Raw genomic sequence first — 21708 nt, 5'->3', positions numbered from 1 at the left:
ACCTGTCGTGGAGCTTGCATGGAACTGCATCTGCCAGTGACAGCCTAGTTTATCACCAGGATAGATGAGTACGGCAATACAGTCTTACTGCTACCAACAGACAGAGGTGAAATCAAAGCACAGGCATTTTTCACTGAAAATAAATGGTTTATTTAGATAAATGGCTCCCACAGAAGACCATTTCTTATATAGTTTGCATTCACTTCCCATCGCCCCTGAAAGCAACTGATGTCCAGATGCAGTAAATGATTTCGCAGCAGAAATGTCATTCGTGGCGTCTGCTGACTTTTCATAATGCAGCACTATCACCCCACACACACACAGCATTTGAGTCATTAACATACTGGTGTTCTTTCCATTCATGTACAAACTGTATTTATAAGCGCACAGAGTAGATCTGGTGCTTCATGTGAAGCCATTTGGATGTGATTAATCAGGACACAGCTCTCAGCTGGGCTTTGTTATCAGACTCACTCACAGTTTAGAAGATGGGAAGTGATATCACAGACAGAATGCAATAAGGAATAGAAGCAATGATTTGGTTTATCTTATTGGCGTTGATAATAATGTGAGTAGATATGTACTGTAAGAAAGTAACTCGCTTTCAAAGACACTGGCATTTTAGATTTGTTGTACAATCACATAGCGACCATTCATTTTCTCTGAAGCTGGGTGGGAGATGCAGATAACAGTCTTTGAAACATTTCCTGCAGATGCTCACCGACTCTAATATACCCCGTGATCCATAACCGCTCCTACTCTTGTATTCAAAGATTCAGTTCTGTCCCAACCTACACTGATGTTTTATTCATCAAACAGGATGCCAATGAAAAAGTCCATCTCTGTGTTCTGCTCATTCCAATACATCAAACATTCAGCAGATATGTATTGGCCCATGTCAATGTGTCCAGATTCATAATGTCACCGTGCCTGCGTGTTGTTTGTTGAAGCACTGCAGCAAAGCGTTCCTTGACATTGGGAATCACGGGCGAGCTGCAGGATGTTTGATGCGGGGCCATAAATATCAGGAATAGCTTCATGGGGCGGGGCTCTGACCCGGGAACATGGTGTTCGAGTGACATAAACACAGTCTCTTCTTCACAAAGCATATTGTGGACATGGACCCCACTGTAACCGTACATGGACTCTGGGTCACTTGACAGGATGTGACACTGACACCTGAATAGAGATGAGTATTATGCTGTATATGTTTTTGACAGCACAATGTAAAAAAAAGAATTTTACAAGAATTACGGTGGCCTTCACATACCAAAAACTCAAAATATAAAAAGCACACTTTGACTGGTTTGTGTGTTCAGGGTTGCTGTGGGAAAATGGCTGCCTCTATAAATCAGGGTTCATTGCCATAAGTATAAAACAAAAGGCACATTCTATCTATTGAACTGAATTATGCTTTTACTTTAAAGTGATTATACGTTTATACAATCATACTTATGGGTAATATATTCAATTTCTATTGCCAATAGAACGACCTTTGTGTACATTTATTAGCATTTAATCCTATCACTGTAACTGTGCAACTACAAAACCTTAGCTGTCAAATAAATGAGAAAAACATTTGAAACGTTTGTCATTTGTTAAAATGGGATATATGCATGTGCAATTAGAGAAGCATGGAAATTATAAAGGAGAAGAGAATTGTACTTTCAGCATGAAAGCAAATGCACTCACACGTGGTCACATTGCACCACAGCGACATGTTCACTACTTTGCTTACTGTGTGATACATTTCTTTTGAAAAACTCTGCATCTTAACTGGCTTGGTGCATCCCTCATCGCTCCGCTCAATATAAATAGAGCAGAGCTCAGATATTCACCATGCAAATAGTAACAGTGGAACAAGAAGCTCAGCATTATTGCTCTGTGTGTGTGTGTGTGTGTGTGTGTGTGTGTTTCTTGTACTTTGTACCTTTTTAGAACCTTTTCTGGCATAAACAATGGTTTATGGTCTTAGTGAGGCAGAACATCATTTTGAGGGGACTGGTTAAGTTTGGGGAAAATAAGAAAATAACACTTTGGTCCGGCTGTCCAGAAGAATAGAAGTCAGTGAGGGTCTCTAAAAGCAGAGTTGCACGAACCCGTATGTGTGTATGCTATCCTCACATCTCATTGTGTAACAAAATATTTCCAAACTACAAGCCAATGCCGAGAAATGGGAACATTCAGTCACTGTTGCAGTGGTGCAGGGTTTCTCTTGCTTAAACACAACAATTATCCATACGTTAGAGAGGAGTATATGGACCATGTAAATGAGAGTGAATGCAACAGCAAACACACCATTGAGCTGATGGAATGGGGCCATAGAAAATCTGACTCTGTTCCCCAATACAGCAATTAAGCGTGTCAGTATGTTTTCATTGTGCTAACAGATCATATAGTTAAATTAAAGGTGAAAAAGTGACAGGGCTTGTAAATGTGTGGCTACACAGTGCCACCCACTGGTTACTTTGTGTATCACAAGCAGTAACCTGAGCCCTCACCACGGCTGAATTTGAATACCTCTCATCCTGCAATCATTAAAAATGATTGTATTATATAATATTCACCCTTATGATGTTGTGCACTGTGCATCACTAAAAAGTTAGAACTCGCTGTCCGTCACAGAAGATTAGCAAATAACCACAACACTCTCTCCGTACCTCCATTTTATTCTGGGGCGACTGAGGGTCAGAGAGAGGCTGCTTCAATATTCAAAACAGGCAGCATCATTATGCGTAAAGAGCAACAATTCTAAACAATGAAGGATCCCAGGGAGACACAACACAACCAATTTATCCCATACTTGCTAAATTTGCAGCACCATGAAAGGTTACTAATGAATCTGCGTTTACGGCACATTATAACAACACAGTGTACCGCTCCAATTCAAGATAAGATAATAGAATACTATGCAACATCCATCAACTCAACCTCATTGATGGATTATTCAAATCTTTCCTTATACACATATGTGTATGTATGTATGTATGTATGTTGCATGGGCTGATATCAAAGACAGGAAACAGGTAAAACTGCAGATGCTTGACATCGTTCATTTTTAATTATTTCAACATTTCTCTGATCTTTTCAAGCCTATAACAGTTTCCATGGTTAATGATATTCACAAGAAAGCAAATACTTGAAATCTGCTCTGTAAGAAGCTTGGCTTAGCTGTCTGTCAGTGATGTGGGGTTTTACTCTTCATGTCCCATTAATTCCTCTGGATGAGTATCAGCCACAAATGCAAATATAAAGCGGATTTTCCAGGCGACAACAATTTCAATAACTTGACTCTCAGATTAGAAGTCAGTTGACCTCACAGAGTCATGCAATTCAACAACAGCAAACAATTAAAACAAGTGAATTGTTTTAAGTGAGAGACTATCCGTTCCATGTACTATTACAGAATGAATGCAGCTTTCAGGCCAAGCTGGTCATTTTCATTTCCCATTTAAACAGAAAGAGAAGTGGAATAAACAAATGATCTCAGCCAAAGTGGCTGCAGCATTCTCTCTGGATGAAAACCGCTGCACTGCCAAGCTGAATAACACCATTACACGTTAACAAGGCCGACAGGTCAGACTGACTTTATTAGACTCCATTACCAAGTATGCAATTATAAAATGTCCTCTAGGTACACAAATCCAAATCCTCCTCTCTAAAGAATACTTTAGGGACTCACACTGCAGTGTTTATTTTCTGTATAGCAGCTGACTGTACTGGTTAATTACTCTGCACGGCACTCCTCCTCCTTCTGGCCAGAGGAATTATAACAGGCCAAGGTGCCTGTGTTGATCCTGTATGTAATAAATCATTTAGCACATTCTAAATCACAAGATTAACTTATTTAAAACCACATCAGCCGAACCAATTACTAGTTTTCATGTTGTGGCTGATGTATGCATACCTAGCTTTATTCTTTAGCCTTCAACATTGCATGTGTTTGACAATTTACATACAATACAAATACATATGACAGCCGTGACTCACCAAACCAATCAGACTCGGGCACGCAACCCCCGAGTTTTGTGCATGAAACGAGTTTCACAAAATAAGTCTTTGTTGTTGTTTTGCATGAGAACAGACTTTGACACTCACATTAATTCTAAGGCAGATTGTATTACACAGGCAGTTTGATGTATATACATCTCAGTACTACCTGTGAGGTCTTATTTTCTGGCGCCAGAAATGATCCTGCGATCCCTGAATCAAGGTTAAGAACGGTTATATTCGATTAGCTCCATCTGAAGCAACTACTAAATCTAAGCGCTTGTAGTTGTGGTTTGTTGTTTTGAGGCTTCATATTTACCATGCTATCACAGGGATAACGTTAAAGCTACAGAGTGTAAAAAATTTCAAAAATAAAATTGCATGTTGCAGCTTGTGTGTTGGAGAACCATTGTTGCCTTTAGTTAGCATCAACATGCAAAATAGGTTTAGTTTGTCCACTGCGGGTTATTGCAAAAACCTGATGGTCTAAAATGGCGGACTCCAAACAGCTGATATAAATATAAGTCTCATTCTGGGATAATGAAAAACAAATAAAAACAGTCAGTTCATACACTTAAAAATATTAAGAATAATTATTTTGTCAATTAAATTTCTGCCAAATGAAAATAATGTCCAATAAATTTTACTCCCTTTAATCATCTGTTAAAAAAAACAGAAAAAAGAAAATGTTGAACTATTCCTTTAAAATTGTAGTCCATAACTTTTAAACATGAATAAATGATCACACAATGCTGATTAAGTCCCTCTGTGTTTCTCATTATAGCGGTGCTTAGATCGCATGTTTCTCAGAGACTTTACTGTGCTGCACACAGGAAGTGATCCATTTTATGTCGAGACAGACGGAGGCAACAGTAACGCTGCGCGAGTAAAGCAAACATGCGCCTGCAAACAGGTTGGAGTTTGACTGAAAACACAAAGCTCTAAAAACCTGCTCATTCAGCTGCTTGTCCCCGCCCGCCCCTGTGCTGCTGCTGTATACACACAAACGCTCCCTCAGACAGGCCTGATAGTCAGATGGAGAAAAATAGTGTCACAATACTTGTCTGTTTCCAAATCCAAATAAAAATCTGTGGTTAGTGACAACACGTGGACACAGCTGCATCATAAAGTAAAACTTTAATTTTCATACAGTTTCTGACTTCTGCAGTTTCACCTCGTGTTGTTAGTTTTCACTAGTGGTTACAGGAATGGAATGCTTTACGGCAAAAGTTAGCAAGAGAGTGCACACTTATCATTCAGATTCTTATTTGTACATCCTTATAATAAATGTCTAATATACCTTTTTTTAATTTATATATTTATGTATGTATAGATATATATATATATTTCCTAGTCATGTGTATAGAAAATAAAACAATCTCATTATTGCAAAATTGAAATAGTCAAACTGCAAACAACAAGTAAATCCAACAAACACATGAAGATCAGCAAAACTAACATGTGAGAAAACGACAAACAAAATGGTCACCGCTCTGTCATCGAGTCATATCACGACGTTTGCCTCCGAGCAAAGACAGACACCATCCCTTTTTTTTATAAGGCCCATCATGAAGTACATTCCTTTCCCCTGTGACGTGTATGTGTGTATGTGTGTGTGTGTGTGTACATTACATTAAAGCCACTTATTGCTCTCTCTAACATCAGCACGATGAGTTAAAGGTACTGCTTTGTTAAAGTGCTCAGTCACGCCGCGTGCGTGTGTGTGTGTGTGTGTGGAATAGAGATTGATGAGGTAAACAAGGGAGGAAAACAGTCTTTAGGTGGTGGAGTAATGACAACACACTCATTACTATATACTGAAGAAAAAATATGTATACATCACGAAGCAAAATTAGTGCTCAACACTTTTCAACGCACACTGCAGTTCTCAATCATTTCTACCTGTAAAAACGGCCATTAGAAGGTGTTTAGTCAACTGTCGCATGGCACTGCAGTTTGTCAGCCTGATTACATGAATATGCATCACGCAACAAAAAAATGTACCCGACTTAATAACCTGATGTTCATGGTGATGAATCTGAAGCAAAGTCTCCATAATAAACCACTCAGCATTTAACTCATCCTCTAATGGAAACCTTCCTAGAAGTTCCCTTTCCACTTGGTTATGAAGACCCTGCTATGTTGATGAACATGAAAGTAAACTAATGGCTGCCTAACACAACACCAGAGTGGCCTTATTTAAGAGTTTGTTACCAGCGTGTTTCATTGATTGTAGACGATGCCTTCACTTTAAAGCATTTAAGCTGCAAAAGAACGTTGGAGTTTGGTTACAAGTAAACATGAGCAGGAGAAGAAAAGAAAAACAAATCCTGATAAAGATAACAAAAGGGACACAGACGTACCTGAAAAACAAACATTTTTTTGTTTTTTTTTTACAGTAAAGCACTTGAAAGAGTAAAGCAGAGAATAAAATCATAAAGCTGAAGTGAATGAACAGTTTTAACGCTGTGATTCAGTCCAACACATTCAATGAAAACATCTGACATGACTTAACATATTTCACCAGTGATGGAAGAAAAAAATGATCCAGATTGGAGAAAAAGACACGAGTGGTTAAAGCTAAACCATGTGTACGACATTCAGATGTTTACCCCCAAAAAGAAGCATTTGGTGTGAAGAAGAACAACATGTAAACAATGATTCCCCCCTTCTTTGAAAATAAGTCTTTGGACTAAATTAAAGGATATGCATGTTTTTTTTGGTTTCCCTCTCCCTCTCAGTCACAGCCCAAAACAATGTTATTCATGTTTTGTTTGGACAGGAAAATACTGCTTTGTTTACAGTCTTTATGTACAAGTGTTTATGAAGAAAGAAGCGACTGTGACCTTCCTGAAACCTGACGAAATGTCTCAGACTCAGTTACTGCGGCATGAGGAGTTGAATTTGCGGCCAAATCATGAAGCCTGTGGTGAGACAATGGCAGCGTGAAACATCCACGCACAGATGGAGAGAAGCTTCTCTCACACACACCATTTTAGAACCCAATAAAAGTAATGTTGCACATAAATGTTGACAACAATAAAAGACGCATGTGAGGATGAGGGAGAAAGTTCCGTCTGTCCTTGAGTCCTTCATGGGTTTTTAACGACCAGACATATTCACCTCAGACTGAGAATTGATCTTCAATACTTCAATAAAAAAAAAAAAAGTGCTGTCATTTGATATCAAAATTCAATGTCTTGCAAGTTAATAACAATAATCATACAGCATGTTTTTTTTGAGCGAGATCTAACAGTGCTCGTGTCTGTCTGTCTCCATGTGTGTGGGACGTTATGACCAGAGACAGACGGGGATTATCCTGTGTGTGTGTGTGTGTGTGGCTGCTGCTTGTTTAATGAATGAAGCTATGTTGAGAAGATCTAACGTGACACGACAAAGGGAGCAGAAAATTGGACTAGCTGAAACAAAGAGTCATTGTAGTGTCTTTTTTTTGTTTGTTATAAACTTTACCAGTTTCATAAAATTGGTGTAGGGCAAAGTATTGTGGAGGAATCGGTATAGAGGTCCAGATATTATCGATGATACCGTATCAAAACTCAACTCCCAGCCCGATTTCCAGCCCCGTCTCTCTGCTGCATCTCTCAGCTCATGCATATGCAGAGGCTTCTCAGAAGAAACTGAACATGACTCACACAAGGAAACCAGATGCGAACACGATCATCACTCAGCTGCTATTCTCCTTTTAGAAAGTGGGACGAAGGAAACGTGTCCGGGGCATGAAAGGGACTTAACCCCCCCCCACTACGGATTTTTAATACAAGCATAAACAAAATACCTCATTAATAATCTTGCTAGAGTAACCATTGAAAGGCTTTTTTTCTGATTTCCCTAAGCTGTAATGTGAGCCTTCCGGATGTAAGAGGATCATGGAGGATCAAATGGTCTTCAACACCTTGAAAACAGCTGGAAAAGTAGAACACTGACTCACTGAAGCTACTTTACTTTCCTCACAGTGGGTACCGTGGAACATAGAATCGAACTGCGATTGGCACTTTGCTGTTCTGACTGTGAATGGTGCATTTATGTACAGTATGAGACATGAGAAACATGGATGTTACATTCTGATGGGATGTATTTTACACTGACTACACAGATTTACAGTATCAGTAGACTACAACCTTTCAGTCTTGCTCAGATGTGCAAACAGAGTTGTAAACTGTTTTAGTTTCAATGATTGCATTTTAATGCCCATATTTGTCTTTAGCATTGGTTTCTCTCAGTGTTTTGCATGGTTATACGTTTACAACACTTTAGTTTTAAAGGGTTTTCATAAATATAAGATACTATGGCATTTTTTTCTTCTTTTTACATAATTTACACACCTATACTGCATAGACTTCCATTTTTGTTTTGCAATGACATGCCTAATGTATCATATTTCTAAATGGTGAGTGCGGCGTGGATGGATTCCTGTGCAAACCTTAACTTGTTGTGAGTGAAAAAAGGCGTGTGCTAACATGTTATATACCAAAGCCTATTTTGTGGCATAAAAGCTTAAAAGAGGAGTGTGAATTGGACAAAAACTACTCTAACAACGCCAACCGTTGAGGTGTAAAGTGTTACAGAACATTAAAATGTTGATGCAGAGAAATGTGGTCGTGGAGATAAACGGCAGTTGGCATCCTTAATTTTGCAGAAATGTGACGTGACAACATGTAATTCAGCTGCAGAAGACGGGGAATTGAGCATGAGGCTGACATCAAAAACATCTGTGCTGCATCACTGCCTGTCCAACAAGTCCCTCAAACAGCTTCGCTCCACATATGTAGGTCAAAACTATGCAATACAATATTAAGGGATTTCTCAAGTCCACATCAACTCTCTCCATAACCACTGAACAAGGCCATGACTATAAAGGACAGTGGTTCTTTTACACAGTGACTAAAAACATCCACCTCAAACAATTAGACGTACGTACCCATGATTTTATACATACATATATATATATACACACACACAGTATATACTGTATATATACATATATGGTAAAACTAGCTTCAACTGGCAAAATCCAGCTATTTCAAGTGACGTAATAAAAGAAAGAATGTAAAAAGTGGACCGAAGCTTTGATAGTGGAGGACCAGCATGTATCAGGGAACGTAGGTGTAAAGGTAAATCAAATATGTTAGAGTCATGGTCAAAAATAAGATCAACAACGACATTAAGAAGGAAAAAGTAAAAAAACAACAACATTGTCTGACAGTAAAACAGTCCAGACCTTTGGTAATGCATAGTTCTTTCCTGAATGTCTCAGACTATCAATCATAAACCTCTCTGTTTATCAGCGACAGCTGTACTCATCCCATCTAAAAAAATAAAGAGCAATGATAATAACAAACTAATGGCTCTCTTTGTTATTTTCAATCTCTTTTTGATTCTAATTTCTGCTTTGTACAGCATCAGCAGTTTTGGCTTGTTTGGTTTCTGACGTAGAGCAGAGCAGCAAAGCAGCCCCGTGTAGCCTCATCCCTCTGTGTCTGCTCTGCCATGTTAAGGCAGAAAGGGTTCGTCCTCGTCCTCGTCGTCCTCTGCACTGGGACCTGGGTCACTGAGACACCTCATCAGCTTCTGCTGATCTTTCGCTGTATCCCCCTCCTCCTCAGTCTTCTTGTTAGGTCCACCTGGTCTATGGCGAGGCCTCATCACGAGGCCCTGGTCGTCCTCCTCCCGGTTGGCCCGTCTGAACTCATCAATGACGTTGACAGACTCTGGAGACTGAGGAGAGGCCAGGTCCACCTGAATGGATGGTACGTTGCCAGACGCCGGCTTCATACTGTAGGCTTGAGGGTCTATTGACAGAACAGTCGATGAATTCGCTTAAATGAGGATTTAAATACGGAACTATTGACATTCAGTCATTCCAGCAGCGTGCAGGAGCATATAATGTAATGTAGGAGAGGGAAACGTGACAACACAGACTACACAGAGTAGACAAGAGCGGGGTTTAAGCTCTTTAAGAATATTTACAGAGCCCCAGACATGACATGGGGGGGGAAACTCATACTAATTTGTTCCCACAAAATAGGTAAAACATGCGCGTGAAATAATAATCCGATGCCAGGCTTTTGAGAATATCTTTGTAACTCATTCCCAACCTAAAATAAAACTCAATCACACTATCTCTGTCTATTTCCAAGCTTCAGTCCTCCAGGTAATTCATGAGAATGTTATTAATATTAATTATGTGTGTGTGTGCGTCGGTTTTCTGCGGGTTCTCTGGTTTCCTCCCACAGTCCAAAAACATGCAATATGGGGATTAGGTGAATTGGACACTCTAAATTGACCACAGGTGTGAGTGTGAGATTGAATGGTTGTTTGTCTCTAACTGTGTCCCAGTGATGGACTAGGATATGTCCACGGTGTGACCCCGTCTATCGCCGTATGTCAGCTGAGACTGTGACCCTCATGTGGAGGATAAAGCAGTAGAAAAAGGACGATCAGAGTTTTTTTTCCCCCATGTCATGTCTGGGGCTCCGTAAATATTTAATCATATAACAGAAATAAAGGAAATCACAGTCATTTCTGATGCAACACATGCTGAATATTTCAATTTTAAAGTGATAGTTCAGGTTTTTTTTTTAACATTGACTTTGCCATAAATGTGGCCCCAACACAGTCACGGGGAACCAGCCTGAAACTCCCCCTTACTGTAAACAGATTTAAGCCTCACAACAAAAGGGTCACCTGATGAAATCTATGTCTGCTGAAGCCTCAGGTATCTTAAGAATGTGTTTGCTGTGAAACAGTCACCTGGAAACTTCAGTTTGTCCTCAGCCTACTCTCTCCACATCAAAGTCCATAAGGAAAATCAGCATTTTTAGCTGACAGACACCAGGGAGCTGCTGGTCTACTTCTACCTCATTTGTTTTTTTTCATTATGGAAAATCTGAATGAAGGATTTATTGTTTGAGCTCACTGATGGAGACAACAACTCCTATGTGCCATGATGTAACACTGTCTGTGGAGATTCTCATTCATGCAGCTCAGAGTTTTCCAAGAGTTATTAAATCAATAGCAACTGGAGTCAAGAAGTCCAGCTGCTATTGATTTGATTCGATGACTTTAGGATCCCTGCATTTTCTCTTTGGACTTTGGGGACTGAGGGGAGGGAAGCTGTTTAGGAAGTGACACAAAGTTTGCTTTAGATATTCTAAAGATTTGTAAACAGCTGGTGATGTCTTGTCTCAGGCTGGTTTCCGGTGTCTTGGCGGCCTTCACAAAGTCTGCACTGACACATTGATGTGTCATTACCTCATAAAACAATATTTGAAAAAAAGCCTCAACTATCCCTTAATGCAAAAACTGAAACAAAAAACACAATAAAAAAACGGAGACTTTCCACGTGTAACATGCTTAAATACAATCACTGTTTCTTGGCTGTAATTAATCCTTTGAATGCGGCCTCTTCGATCATGTCATGACATCCCCTCATTATAAAATAAACAAACAAATATGAATGTTAATATGGGGGATAACTGGAGCATGCATGTGAGACTTGCTACTGCGTTATCACAACTTAAAAATAGACTTTTCTCTACGCTCACTACATACCTTCACAGATTCTGTTCCCTTTCTGCTGCTGAGCAGGTTTGAAATCAGTATCTCTCCCTAAAATGAAACCACACACTGGTTTACATGCCGGCTCACATGAGCAAACACATATCCGTCAGTGCCACAGCTGCGTAGAACAGCAGTGCCTCCTACAGCGTTCACTGTGTGGTTGACTGCAGCTGTGAGCGTCGCAAAAATATAAAGACTGATCCCCGTGGGTTCAATCAAAGGTCTCCATTCACGTGGTACCTGACAGTAATATGGCGGTGGAAATAGAGTGTCTGCATTTGGCTGAGACGGAGACAGATGCATTTACCTGAGCCAGTCTGGCTCTGCACATTGTCGGGGAATCAGGAGGAGCAGCAGGCACTGTCAGGTAGTTATTCATCTCCTTTATCTAAGAAAACACGAGGATATCGATCGTTTATGGCACAACTTAGCTTTCTGTGTGTAATCGAAATGCAACTGCTGTGCAAAAAAAAACTTCTTTAGACATTTACAATCAATATATACAGAGCTCAGATGAAAGAAAAATGAGAAGAAATACATTTTGTGTCCTATTCTCTCCTTTGGGAAGCAGAGCAGCCAAACTTAAAACAGCACAGCAAAACTCTATTAATCAATATCTCAAGACACTTCATTAAAATGACGCCTTGCTTTTTTAGGTCTCTGCAGAAGTCCTCTTCAGTCTACAGAGGCCTCTCACATTCGATTAAACAAAATAAAAGATTCTATTTGCATTATGTAATTACAGCGTGATTAACTCAAAGTTTGTTGTGCAGCCACTCGCACGTCCAAATAAATCAGCCCTTGTTTGTGTCGAGGAAATTAATTTAGGGGACTGAAGGTGGACTCTAATCAGAGCACGTATCATCTTTTTAGCTGAATGACTTTGCCGCTGGTGACTTGTTAGGAAATTAGGAAAGTTGCTCTTTATCTCTTTAAGTATTTTTGACAACGACTGTCATAAACTGCAAAACACTGTTTATGGCCCACTGCTAGTGTATTACCTGATCTGAATTCTATAAGCTCTCTTAAACCGACCTATCAAGACATGTTTGATTATGCTGGGACCAAGCAGCTGGTTACTGGTGATGTAAGATGCTTTGCCTTCACTTACCTTCTTCTCCAGGTCAATCATCTTTTGTTTCTTTATAAGTAATTCATTGAATCCGTCCTCGTATGGATCAACCACCAGTGTGTGTCTGTTGTAGGAGCGCAGCTAAGGAAGACAAAAACAGACAGTTTAAGGAACAACTGAAAGTTAAATGACGTGAAAAAATATTTGGCTTTGTTACAAAACTTAAATATAATTAAGTTCAGTGCTACTGATTTAATAAAAGAAAAGAACAATCAATACAATATAAAGTAATGTGGCAGGGGTACTTCATCATTGTAAATAGTTTTATACTCTAAGTCAATCATAATACAAGACAATACATCTTTAGCTAATGAGAGAAACACATGCAGTAATCTCTTTCTGACGTTCCAGATAATAAGAGAAGCGTTACCCTCTGTCGTGTCCTCTGAAGGTTACTGCGCAGGATCTTCCTGATCTCCTCCTCGCGGCCTCTCGTCAGCTGTGGCAGAGCTCTCTCTGCAGACTTAGCAATAGGAGGCTTCTTCGGCTGGATGTTCCTGAGAAACACACGGGGAAAAAAAATGACTGTCTGAGTTTTTAAAACTCGGAGACGACAACAACTCATGTCTGTCATGTTTAGTTCTGGGAAGGCACAGACCCAAAGTTCTTTTATGATAATCAAATAACACTTTCTTTGGGAGTCTAGTAGGGGTGGGATTCGCCAGAGACACCACAATACGATGTTATCACGATATTGGAAAACACTTACATTCAATATTCACACAACAGCTCTAGTGAGAGTGAGCACTTGGCGCCATCTAGTGGACTGAGATGTTTATTTTTATTTTTATTTTTATGCTAATCGCAATATTTCACTGTATTGATCAAACGTCTCTGAGCAAGTTGCTCATATTGTGGCTTTAAGAGGGAGATGAAGTTAATGTCTGTTCTTACTCAGTTCATTTACAAGTCTGATCTTGTGTCAGTCTTAGACTGCAGCACGCATGAAAGCTGCTCGACAGACTGTGGAGATGTGTTTTTAAAAACACTCACAAACAAAAATAAAATAAAAAACTGAGCTGAGCCCTGTGGTTAAAAAACAAAACTGTTACTAAATGGTGGCGCAAACCAATAACCAATAAATCAATTATAAAGTTTTCATAATTGCCAGAAATTGGCGGAGAGATGCACGAGGACATAGAGGGACAGACTGATGAACTACTCATGGCCTGAACTGAAAAGAGTAATGTGGACAGTAATGAGTTTAAATCAAAACAAAAGTAAAATAGTTTTTTGTTACTTTAATTCAGTTTATGAAATTAATTTAGACTTTTATTTTATTCCCTAAAAGTAAGCACTGTATATGCAAATTTTAAATGGGAAATAAAGTGATTCTTTTTTTTTAATCTTTCTATTCAAATATTTAAATTAGTAAATTGATTAAAATATTAAACTGCAATTAATCGCATGATTGTCCTTCATTAACTTGCGATGAATGTAACATTTCTTCAATCAATTCTAAATATTATGGTGTGGACAAATTGGTCTATTAAGATTCCCGCTGCATTGAATAGGGAGCATGCATCTATTCAAGACTCACTGCATGGAAACGGTGGAAGGCATCGCAGACGGCAGCTTGACTCCCCCTCCACTCGCCACCAGCTCAATGGCCTGTTTCATCTCCATCTTGTGATAGAAGGCGATGAGCTGTGGCTCCTTAGAGCGCTCGCCTGCAATCAGGCACTTCTTCACATACTTCTTGTTGAAGCGGTTGAGTCTGAGCGCCGCAGAGCAGTGACAGAGGAAAACATGAGACATGGGGTTAAGAGCAGGACAGAGAGTGAGAGAGAGATTGGGCAAAGAGCACATGTACAAGCCAATTTGGTTAAATTGGCTTAATTAATCACCAAGTGCAATAACGTCACATTTATAATAACACAGGGCTAGAATAATGAGCAGATTCTGACATGTACCAATAATGAATAAATTTTTTAGAAAACAATCCAAGCTAATTACCAAGTAGAGTTTTTAAACTTTTCTTTGTCAAAGTTTCACTGAGTGTGAGTCTGCATTTTAAATCACTTTAAGCATTTATCAACATATTAGATGTTTTATAGCTGAAACAATTAATCAGTAATGAAAACACTGCAGCTCTCTGGAGGACCACAAGCCGTAACGTCAATTCACTGTAAACCCGTACTTGTCCTTCCAGTGGTGGTGTCCATAGTGTCCACAGATGTCCTCAATCCCAGTCAGTAGGTGGTCCAGGAACTGGGGATTTAAAAGATTACAGAAAGATTTGCATCAGACTCTTTTATATTATAATATTTTCAATCACAAGAAAGTTAATTAGAATCTAAGATCTGATATACAGGGCTGACAGGCGTCCATGTCACACCTGCTGCAATGTAATATCACTTTAAGCAATTTAGATCATTTATTTTGATACCACACACTCACACATGCCCCACACTGAAAACACCCTCCCCAGTTAGATAACCAACAACATTATCTACAACAGCAGGCAACTAGTTTGAAAACGGAAAACCAGCAGCAGCAGAACTGAAGGTGATTGATTGGATGGTGTTTATTAACAGTGACAGCACAGCAACAAAGTACCAGAGAAATGTAGCAGTGCATTTGTTGTTCAGACTGCTGCTGGCCCCGCAGGTCGCCCTGGTGCACATGACAGCCCGACAAACAGGGTTGCTATGGGAACAAGTCATTAAGCAGAGCCACAGAATTTACCTCTGCTTAGTCAGAAGTGGCTGATTAATACAAAGGCTCTCCTTCACTGCACAAATTAGTGGGTGTACTATATTTACAATACCGTATATATAATGGTATATATATGTTATGTACTGTTCAACAGTGTCCTCAATCTGGAGCTTTATGACTCTCTGACATTTTTATTTAAAAACAGGTAGTGCTTAAAAAAGGACGCATTCTCATACTGTTTTATGTCATTCTTCCACAAAATTGCAAATTGATTGACTTCTAATTATGCAGTAAAGGCATATGATTTAAGCTTTTGCAATAGTATATATATGACCGTACAGTATTAACTGTACTGTAGTGTGTGTCCTTTATCAGTTGTCATCCCAGCTACAAACAGAACAAATAAAACCTTTTGAAAGATGCTTGAACGGAAACACAGGGACACCAAAAGTAAATAAATATATAAATAATGCATTCATTCACAGCCTGCATAACAGTTGTAGCTCAGAAGACTGTGTGTTCAGCCAGTTCTGTTGACTCTAATCACTGGTGTTTTACAGTGAAGGAGAAGCCTTTTGAACGCCGTGCTTCTCCAGCCTCAAGCACTGGTGAGTCACAAAGCCCTAAAGAAGGTCGGCTGTATGTATCTCTGCGTGTGTGTGTGTGTGTCTATCTAAGCTGTATTAATAGCTTCAAACACTCAGGGATTGTGGACCACGGTGGTCGCTCATTAAACTGTCTAACACGATAAACAGAAGCTCTGTATCGTCATAAATGTCCATATTCTCTATATTTTCATACACATATATGTTTATATATGTGATAATTTAGCAGTTTAAAAGGCTGTATGATATAAAATTGAGCGGGAAGATAGTTCTGAAGTGTATTATGATGGAAAACATCTATTGTCATTCATTATGCTAAACCAGATATGTAGTACCACTGTGCAGCCAGTAGGTGGAAGCAGCAATTAATATGTGATAAAGAACTGGATGGACGGATGATGTAAAAATTTAACATCCCTTTCCATCCATTTTCTGCCGGGTTGTGGGGGGAGCTGGAGCCGGCAACAAATAACTAGTCACTCTCACACTCACACCTTTGGTCAATTTAGAGTGTCAAATTAACCTGAACCCCAATCTGCATGTGTTAGAGTGGGTGGAAGCCAAAGTACCTGGAAAAAACCCCCACACACATAATGGGAACACACACTCCACGCAGAAAGGTCAACAATTTTACATCATGACAAACATTAGTAATCATTTGTGCAGCACTTGTGTTTTCTCAGTCAAGAGAATAATGATATTCTTAGTGACATTTGTATTTCTGAAGCCACCTGTGTGCTGAGGAAGTGAGAATATCGTGCATAGCAGGGGGTTACCTAACATTAGCCTGCTAAAAGAGGGAGATGATACTGTAAATATCAAAGTATCCGTCAAACCTCTTTCACATTCATTAATGTGGAAAACTGTGTGTGCTTCAAAACACGTTTGAAGCTTTGTGACATTGTATGTCTCAATGTCAAAGAAAATCATCCACTTGTGACGGTGAAGGCTGTGGATGTCTGTGGGGATAATTTTACCTGCGTGTGGATTTCCTCATTAATGGAGCGCTTGGCCTCCTGTTTCTTCTTCACTGCCAGCAGCTCCACCAGTGGTTTAATGGTCATGCCCTGCAAACGGAGCAAGGAGAACAAAACAATGTTCACTTATCCTGACATTAACTGAAGACAGAAACAGACTTTTATACACCGGTCTATATGGGAGAGAAATGAGAGGATTACATGTGGATTTAATTAATAAAAACTTGGACCCGTGATGTTCTCATGACCTTTCTCTAGGTGTCAGATTCATGTACAAAAACATTAAAGCATTACTCTCCGGTCTCCATGTACTCTGGTAATGATTCTAGATGATCAGCATATCAGATCCTGAGTTACAAAGCAGAAGAGGCCCTCATGCGTTCATTCACTGACATCAAGTGTAAGCCGATCACAATTTAACAGCCTGACACATTTTGCAAATCTCACAACAGCTGATTTCCACACAGCCTTTCTGCAGCAACACCTACTGTCTTTACTGTCAATCTCTCAACAGAGGGTGATACATTTTTTAAGTTGTCACAACTGTATGTTCAATGTTCAATTTCTAGTAAGATGAACTATAATATGACTGTGTGTGTCCACTGTTCCCTGGACATACAGTAGATTATTTGACAAAAACAAGGGGCACAAAATGTGACTCGCATATAGCTTATAATTTTAATGTCATTTGCTGGAGTCTGTAAAAGAGCAAATCTTACCAGAATTTGTGCAGCACTGCAGAACTTCACCATAATGCTCATTTTATCTTTGTCAAATAACTGCAGTGTCCTTGGTTTTTGTTTATTGCACGTGGTCATATTGCGATTTCAGTCATTTTGTGATTAATTGTGTCTGTTTGATGGATCACTGAGTGTAAAGCACATTATTATTTTGGTACACTAGATAACCTGGTTAAAAAGTAGCTTTCATGGTGGATGACCATTATATTCTCAAGAAGAATATGATTATATGCATCAAAAGAACATGTGAGCATCTCAGTGACAGGAACATTATGTATTTTCTTCAATAGAAATAGTTGTAAAGGAGGATTTGATGTATTTCTTTAACCCATGCTGGTCAAACTTGTGACAGATTAATCAAAACAAACCAGCCCCTTTCTCAGAGGCTTCGCAGATTTCAGTTCTGCTTTCAACATGATCCAGAAATTGCACCATCTTAACGCCGTCTGTCTGATACATCTGCTCCACAACTTCCTCTCCAACAGGGTTAGGGCTAGACACATGCTTTCACCACCAACACTGGCGCGCCACAGGGTTGTGTCCTGAGCCCTTTTCTATACACGCTGTACACAAATGACTGCACCAGCCCCTCACCCACTACCATATTCCTCAAATATGCAGATGACACAGCCATTCTTGGCCTCCTCACAGACTCAAACTCAATTCACAAATGAAATGCAACCCACGACCCTGTCTCCTCCTCATCATCATCATCATCATCAGGAATGGCACAGTAGAGACAGTAGACCATTGCAGATACAGTGGACTCACAATTGATACATGACTCACTTTTTATTACCACACAACAGATATCAAGAAAAAATCACCTACAAGCATTGTACAACCTATGTTGCTCCATTGCTCCACCTGTTTCCTTAACATGCTCACCGTAAAAAAAAAATAATAAACACGACAACTACTACTTTATCAGATAAGCAACACTGCCACAAGAATAATTGGTCTACAAACTCCAAACCTACAAGAAAAAAACAGCATTGCACATGAAATATCACAGGACACCTCACACCCACTCAGTCATCACTTCCAACTAGATTTAAAAGTATGAAATGCCATAAAGCATCTAATAATACCTTCAGCCATCTGCACCTTAAACAAAACAACGCCATACTGTATATGTAATGCATGTTATACTCTGTAGGTCTGATCTTTTTATGTCCTGTGTTTGATGCATGTTTGAGATATGCAAATGTACAGAAACTGTTGAAACTCATTTCCCCAAGGGGACAATAAACGAACTAACTAACTAACTAAAATGCTAATTCTCTAATTGTAGATAGCTTTAGATGGTTAAAAATTTTAATTTAATTGCATTGCCTATTTTACGTACCTGGTAGCATGACCCAAAGAAGAAACAATTACATTTAGAATAAATATTACAAGATAAAGCATTTTACATAGTCATTATGTAAATTATGAAAATAGACATACGGTATCTATGAGCACTTTCTAGTTCATCAATAGGACTGAAAATGCATAACCAAACATCAGTATGATTATAACCAGTGTGTGTATCTGCTTGATCACATCATTCTGAAGTGGACAGCAAGCACAGGACCCTGCATACTTCATGTTTATTCAAAAGAAAGCACACAAAATTACTAAGGATGTTATTAACTAGTAACATCCATTCCTTTGTAAATATATTCCTTCACTCCAAACAAATAGAATGTGAATAGAAATCATGGTTATTCTTAGTATTTGGGTCACTTTGAACAGCTTTCTCTGTGTGTGATGATGTTTAAATCCTCATATTAAGTACAGTAACGGTAACCACTGTGGAGAAATACAGAATCTTAACTGGACACACACATTGTACCTTTTACCTGCATCAGTTTTAGCGTCAGGCTGCCAGTGCTGAATCGAGTGGCATGAATAAAACATGCTTCTAATCCAGCCGGTAACGAGAGGGCATACGTCTCCCAGGTTTTATTTTCATCCCTGCCACTCACTATCAAATTCAGGTCCCAGAAATTTGTCCCACATTTTTATCAGGAGACTGGTTTATCTGAAAGCACCGAGGGGATGTAGCGCACAGTGGAAATAAAAATAAAACTTGCTGCATAAATTCGCTCACCTACCCACCACCAAACCAGCATAGACAGATGCAAATGACAGAGCGTGTAAGTAAAATCATACTGCCCATTCAAATCCTGTTTTTAGAACAACGCATATAAATATAGGAACATATTTACATTAGCTCTAATAAACATAGAGTGATGTGCTCATACCTGAACGAAGACGGTGAAGAAGATGACGGTGATGATGGCAGTGAGGAACATCTCTCTCATCGGGAAATGTTCCTTCTTCAGCAAGAAGCCGAGGGAGAAGGCGATGGCACCTCGCAGACCACCGTAGGCTATGATGAACTGGTCCTTGGTGGTCAGCTTCACAATGCGGAACTTGTTGATGACGAAGGTCAGGCCAACCACACCTAGGAGAGATTACATTAGTTAGGGTGGGTTTTAATGTCGCGTGTCCATTTTACACATTATTTTTTAAATAGCATTCTTTCAAACCTTTTAAAGAAGGCATGAGCCAATACTATCAGTCTGAGAGTGATCAAAATCACTAAATCGGGAACAAAATGCGAGACAAAAGAGAAGAATGCACATATCTGCTATGGTGTATTGATTTATTTAAGCTATGTGGACTTTATTTAAGATAAAGAGAATTTTGTGAAAAGACTGTATTGGAGCGACTTCGGTATCAGTAGATACTGAAGGCTGTGATGAGTATCACAGTCAGTCGTCTCCTATTTCAAACACGCTAAGGCACAGAACTGCCACTGAGTTTAGACAGTGACAAATAAATATATGAAAGTCAAAATCATGCATTCTTTACCATAGGGTTTATAATTGACACATCTTATATAGCCACTTGTGATTTTCACCATGATTGGTTTGTGTGAAAATAAATATTTGTTTTTCTTTGCTCCCTATTTAGACACTGTTGACGCTTTAAAAATCAATCTGCACTCGCAGACATGATGCAGTTTTAATGAGCTATCCATTTCTCACAGACTCCACTGTATGAATTTCACATCACAGCAATGCACAGGAGAGTAGAAAATGCTATTTAAAAAGGGTACAGTACACAGGATTTGTTTTGACACTACTGATCAATAACTCCATAATAACTCCTCATTGTAATGTAACTGAAGTGATTTGAGAGAGAGAACGACACTTGTGCATCTCCACCTTCACAACCTCACAACCTAATCTGTAGTGTCAGTGTAGTTTTTTAACAATTACTGTACATGGCAGTTCATAAGAGTGTGTGTATTCCACTACAACTACTCTGCATACAGGTTGATTCGGTGGAATCCTTGCTATTCAAGCTCCTCCAACAACTTCCTACACTGCAAATAAACCTTAAAAAAAAGGAAAGACACAAGAAAAACGTGTCTGTCTGTGTTCGTCTGACGAGAGAAGCTCAGGACAGAGAACCACTACCCCAAAATCTTAGGTTTTTTTTCCAATTAACTGCAAATAGGAGCCAGCAATCAAATAGCATTACAGCAACTCTGTCTATTGCAGATTAAAAACTCACTAAAGATGTTCCCACAGAGCGGAACAGTCCAGTCACAGACTGATTATACTAGGAAACTTCAATCCATCAATCTTTATTTAAATAGCACTTCCATACATAAAATCATTGCATTACAAAGTGCTATACATAAGAGCATCCCTACCCACCACACCCAATTACACACTTACCCACCCAGATACTGTTCATTCATACACCTTGATAGACACAACTAAGACAAAGGAGCTGACTCATCAGTCTGCAGATGAGGCAACAACAGGAAATAAGAGCTAATAAAAATATGAATGAAACCATACTAAAATAAACATCGGAATTCAATTAAAAGCCAAACTAAAAAGGTCGGTCTTGAGTCTACTCTGTTCTGCCCGTGGTTTTCAGGCAGGCTGAAGGAAATCAGCTTGATCGACCCTCAGCTCCCGAGGCTGAGGCTGTCAGTTCAAGACAACTTAACACAGCTC

At 39.3% G+C, this 21708-nt stretch overlaps 1 protein-coding gene across 2 annotated transcripts in view; it reads right to left on the bottom strand.

The window, feature by feature from the left end:
• Positions 1-5110: 5110 nt before the first annotated feature.
• Positions 5111-21708, bottom strand: part of slc9a1a (solute carrier family 9 member A1a) — a 34501-nt gene continuing 17903 nt past the window's right edge. Inside the window, exons 5-13 of one of the 2 annotated variants that reach the window (XM_044033616.1) lie at positions 19933-20135; positions 16944-17033; positions 14844-14914; positions 14244-14420; positions 13074-13200; positions 12683-12784; positions 11879-11959; position 10413; positions 5111-9800 (exon numbers count right to left, since the gene is read on the bottom strand). In XM_044033616.1, the coding sequence (XP_043889551.1) occupies positions 9502-9800; position 10413; positions 11879-11959; positions 12683-12784; positions 13074-13200; positions 14244-14420; positions 14844-14914; positions 16944-17033; positions 19933-20135 (1151 nt within the window). In that variant the 3' untranslated portion in view covers positions 5111-9501. The remainder of the gene's footprint in view (positions 9801-10412; positions 10414-11878; positions 11960-12682; positions 12785-13073; positions 13201-14243; positions 14421-14843; positions 14915-16943; positions 17034-19932; positions 20136-21708) is intronic. The other variant, XM_044033615.1, reaches the window with a different exon arrangement.

The sequence above is a fragment of the Solea senegalensis genome, linkage group LG9 (genome assembly GCF_019176455.1).
Source record: "Solea senegalensis isolate Sse05_10M linkage group LG9, IFAPA_SoseM_1, whole genome shotgun sequence".
Classification (NCBI taxonomy): Eukaryota; Metazoa; Chordata; class Actinopteri; order Pleuronectiformes; family Soleidae; genus Solea; species Solea senegalensis.
Note: the sequence above shows the minus strand (reverse complement) of the source record. Positions and strands in the feature narration are given on the sequence as shown.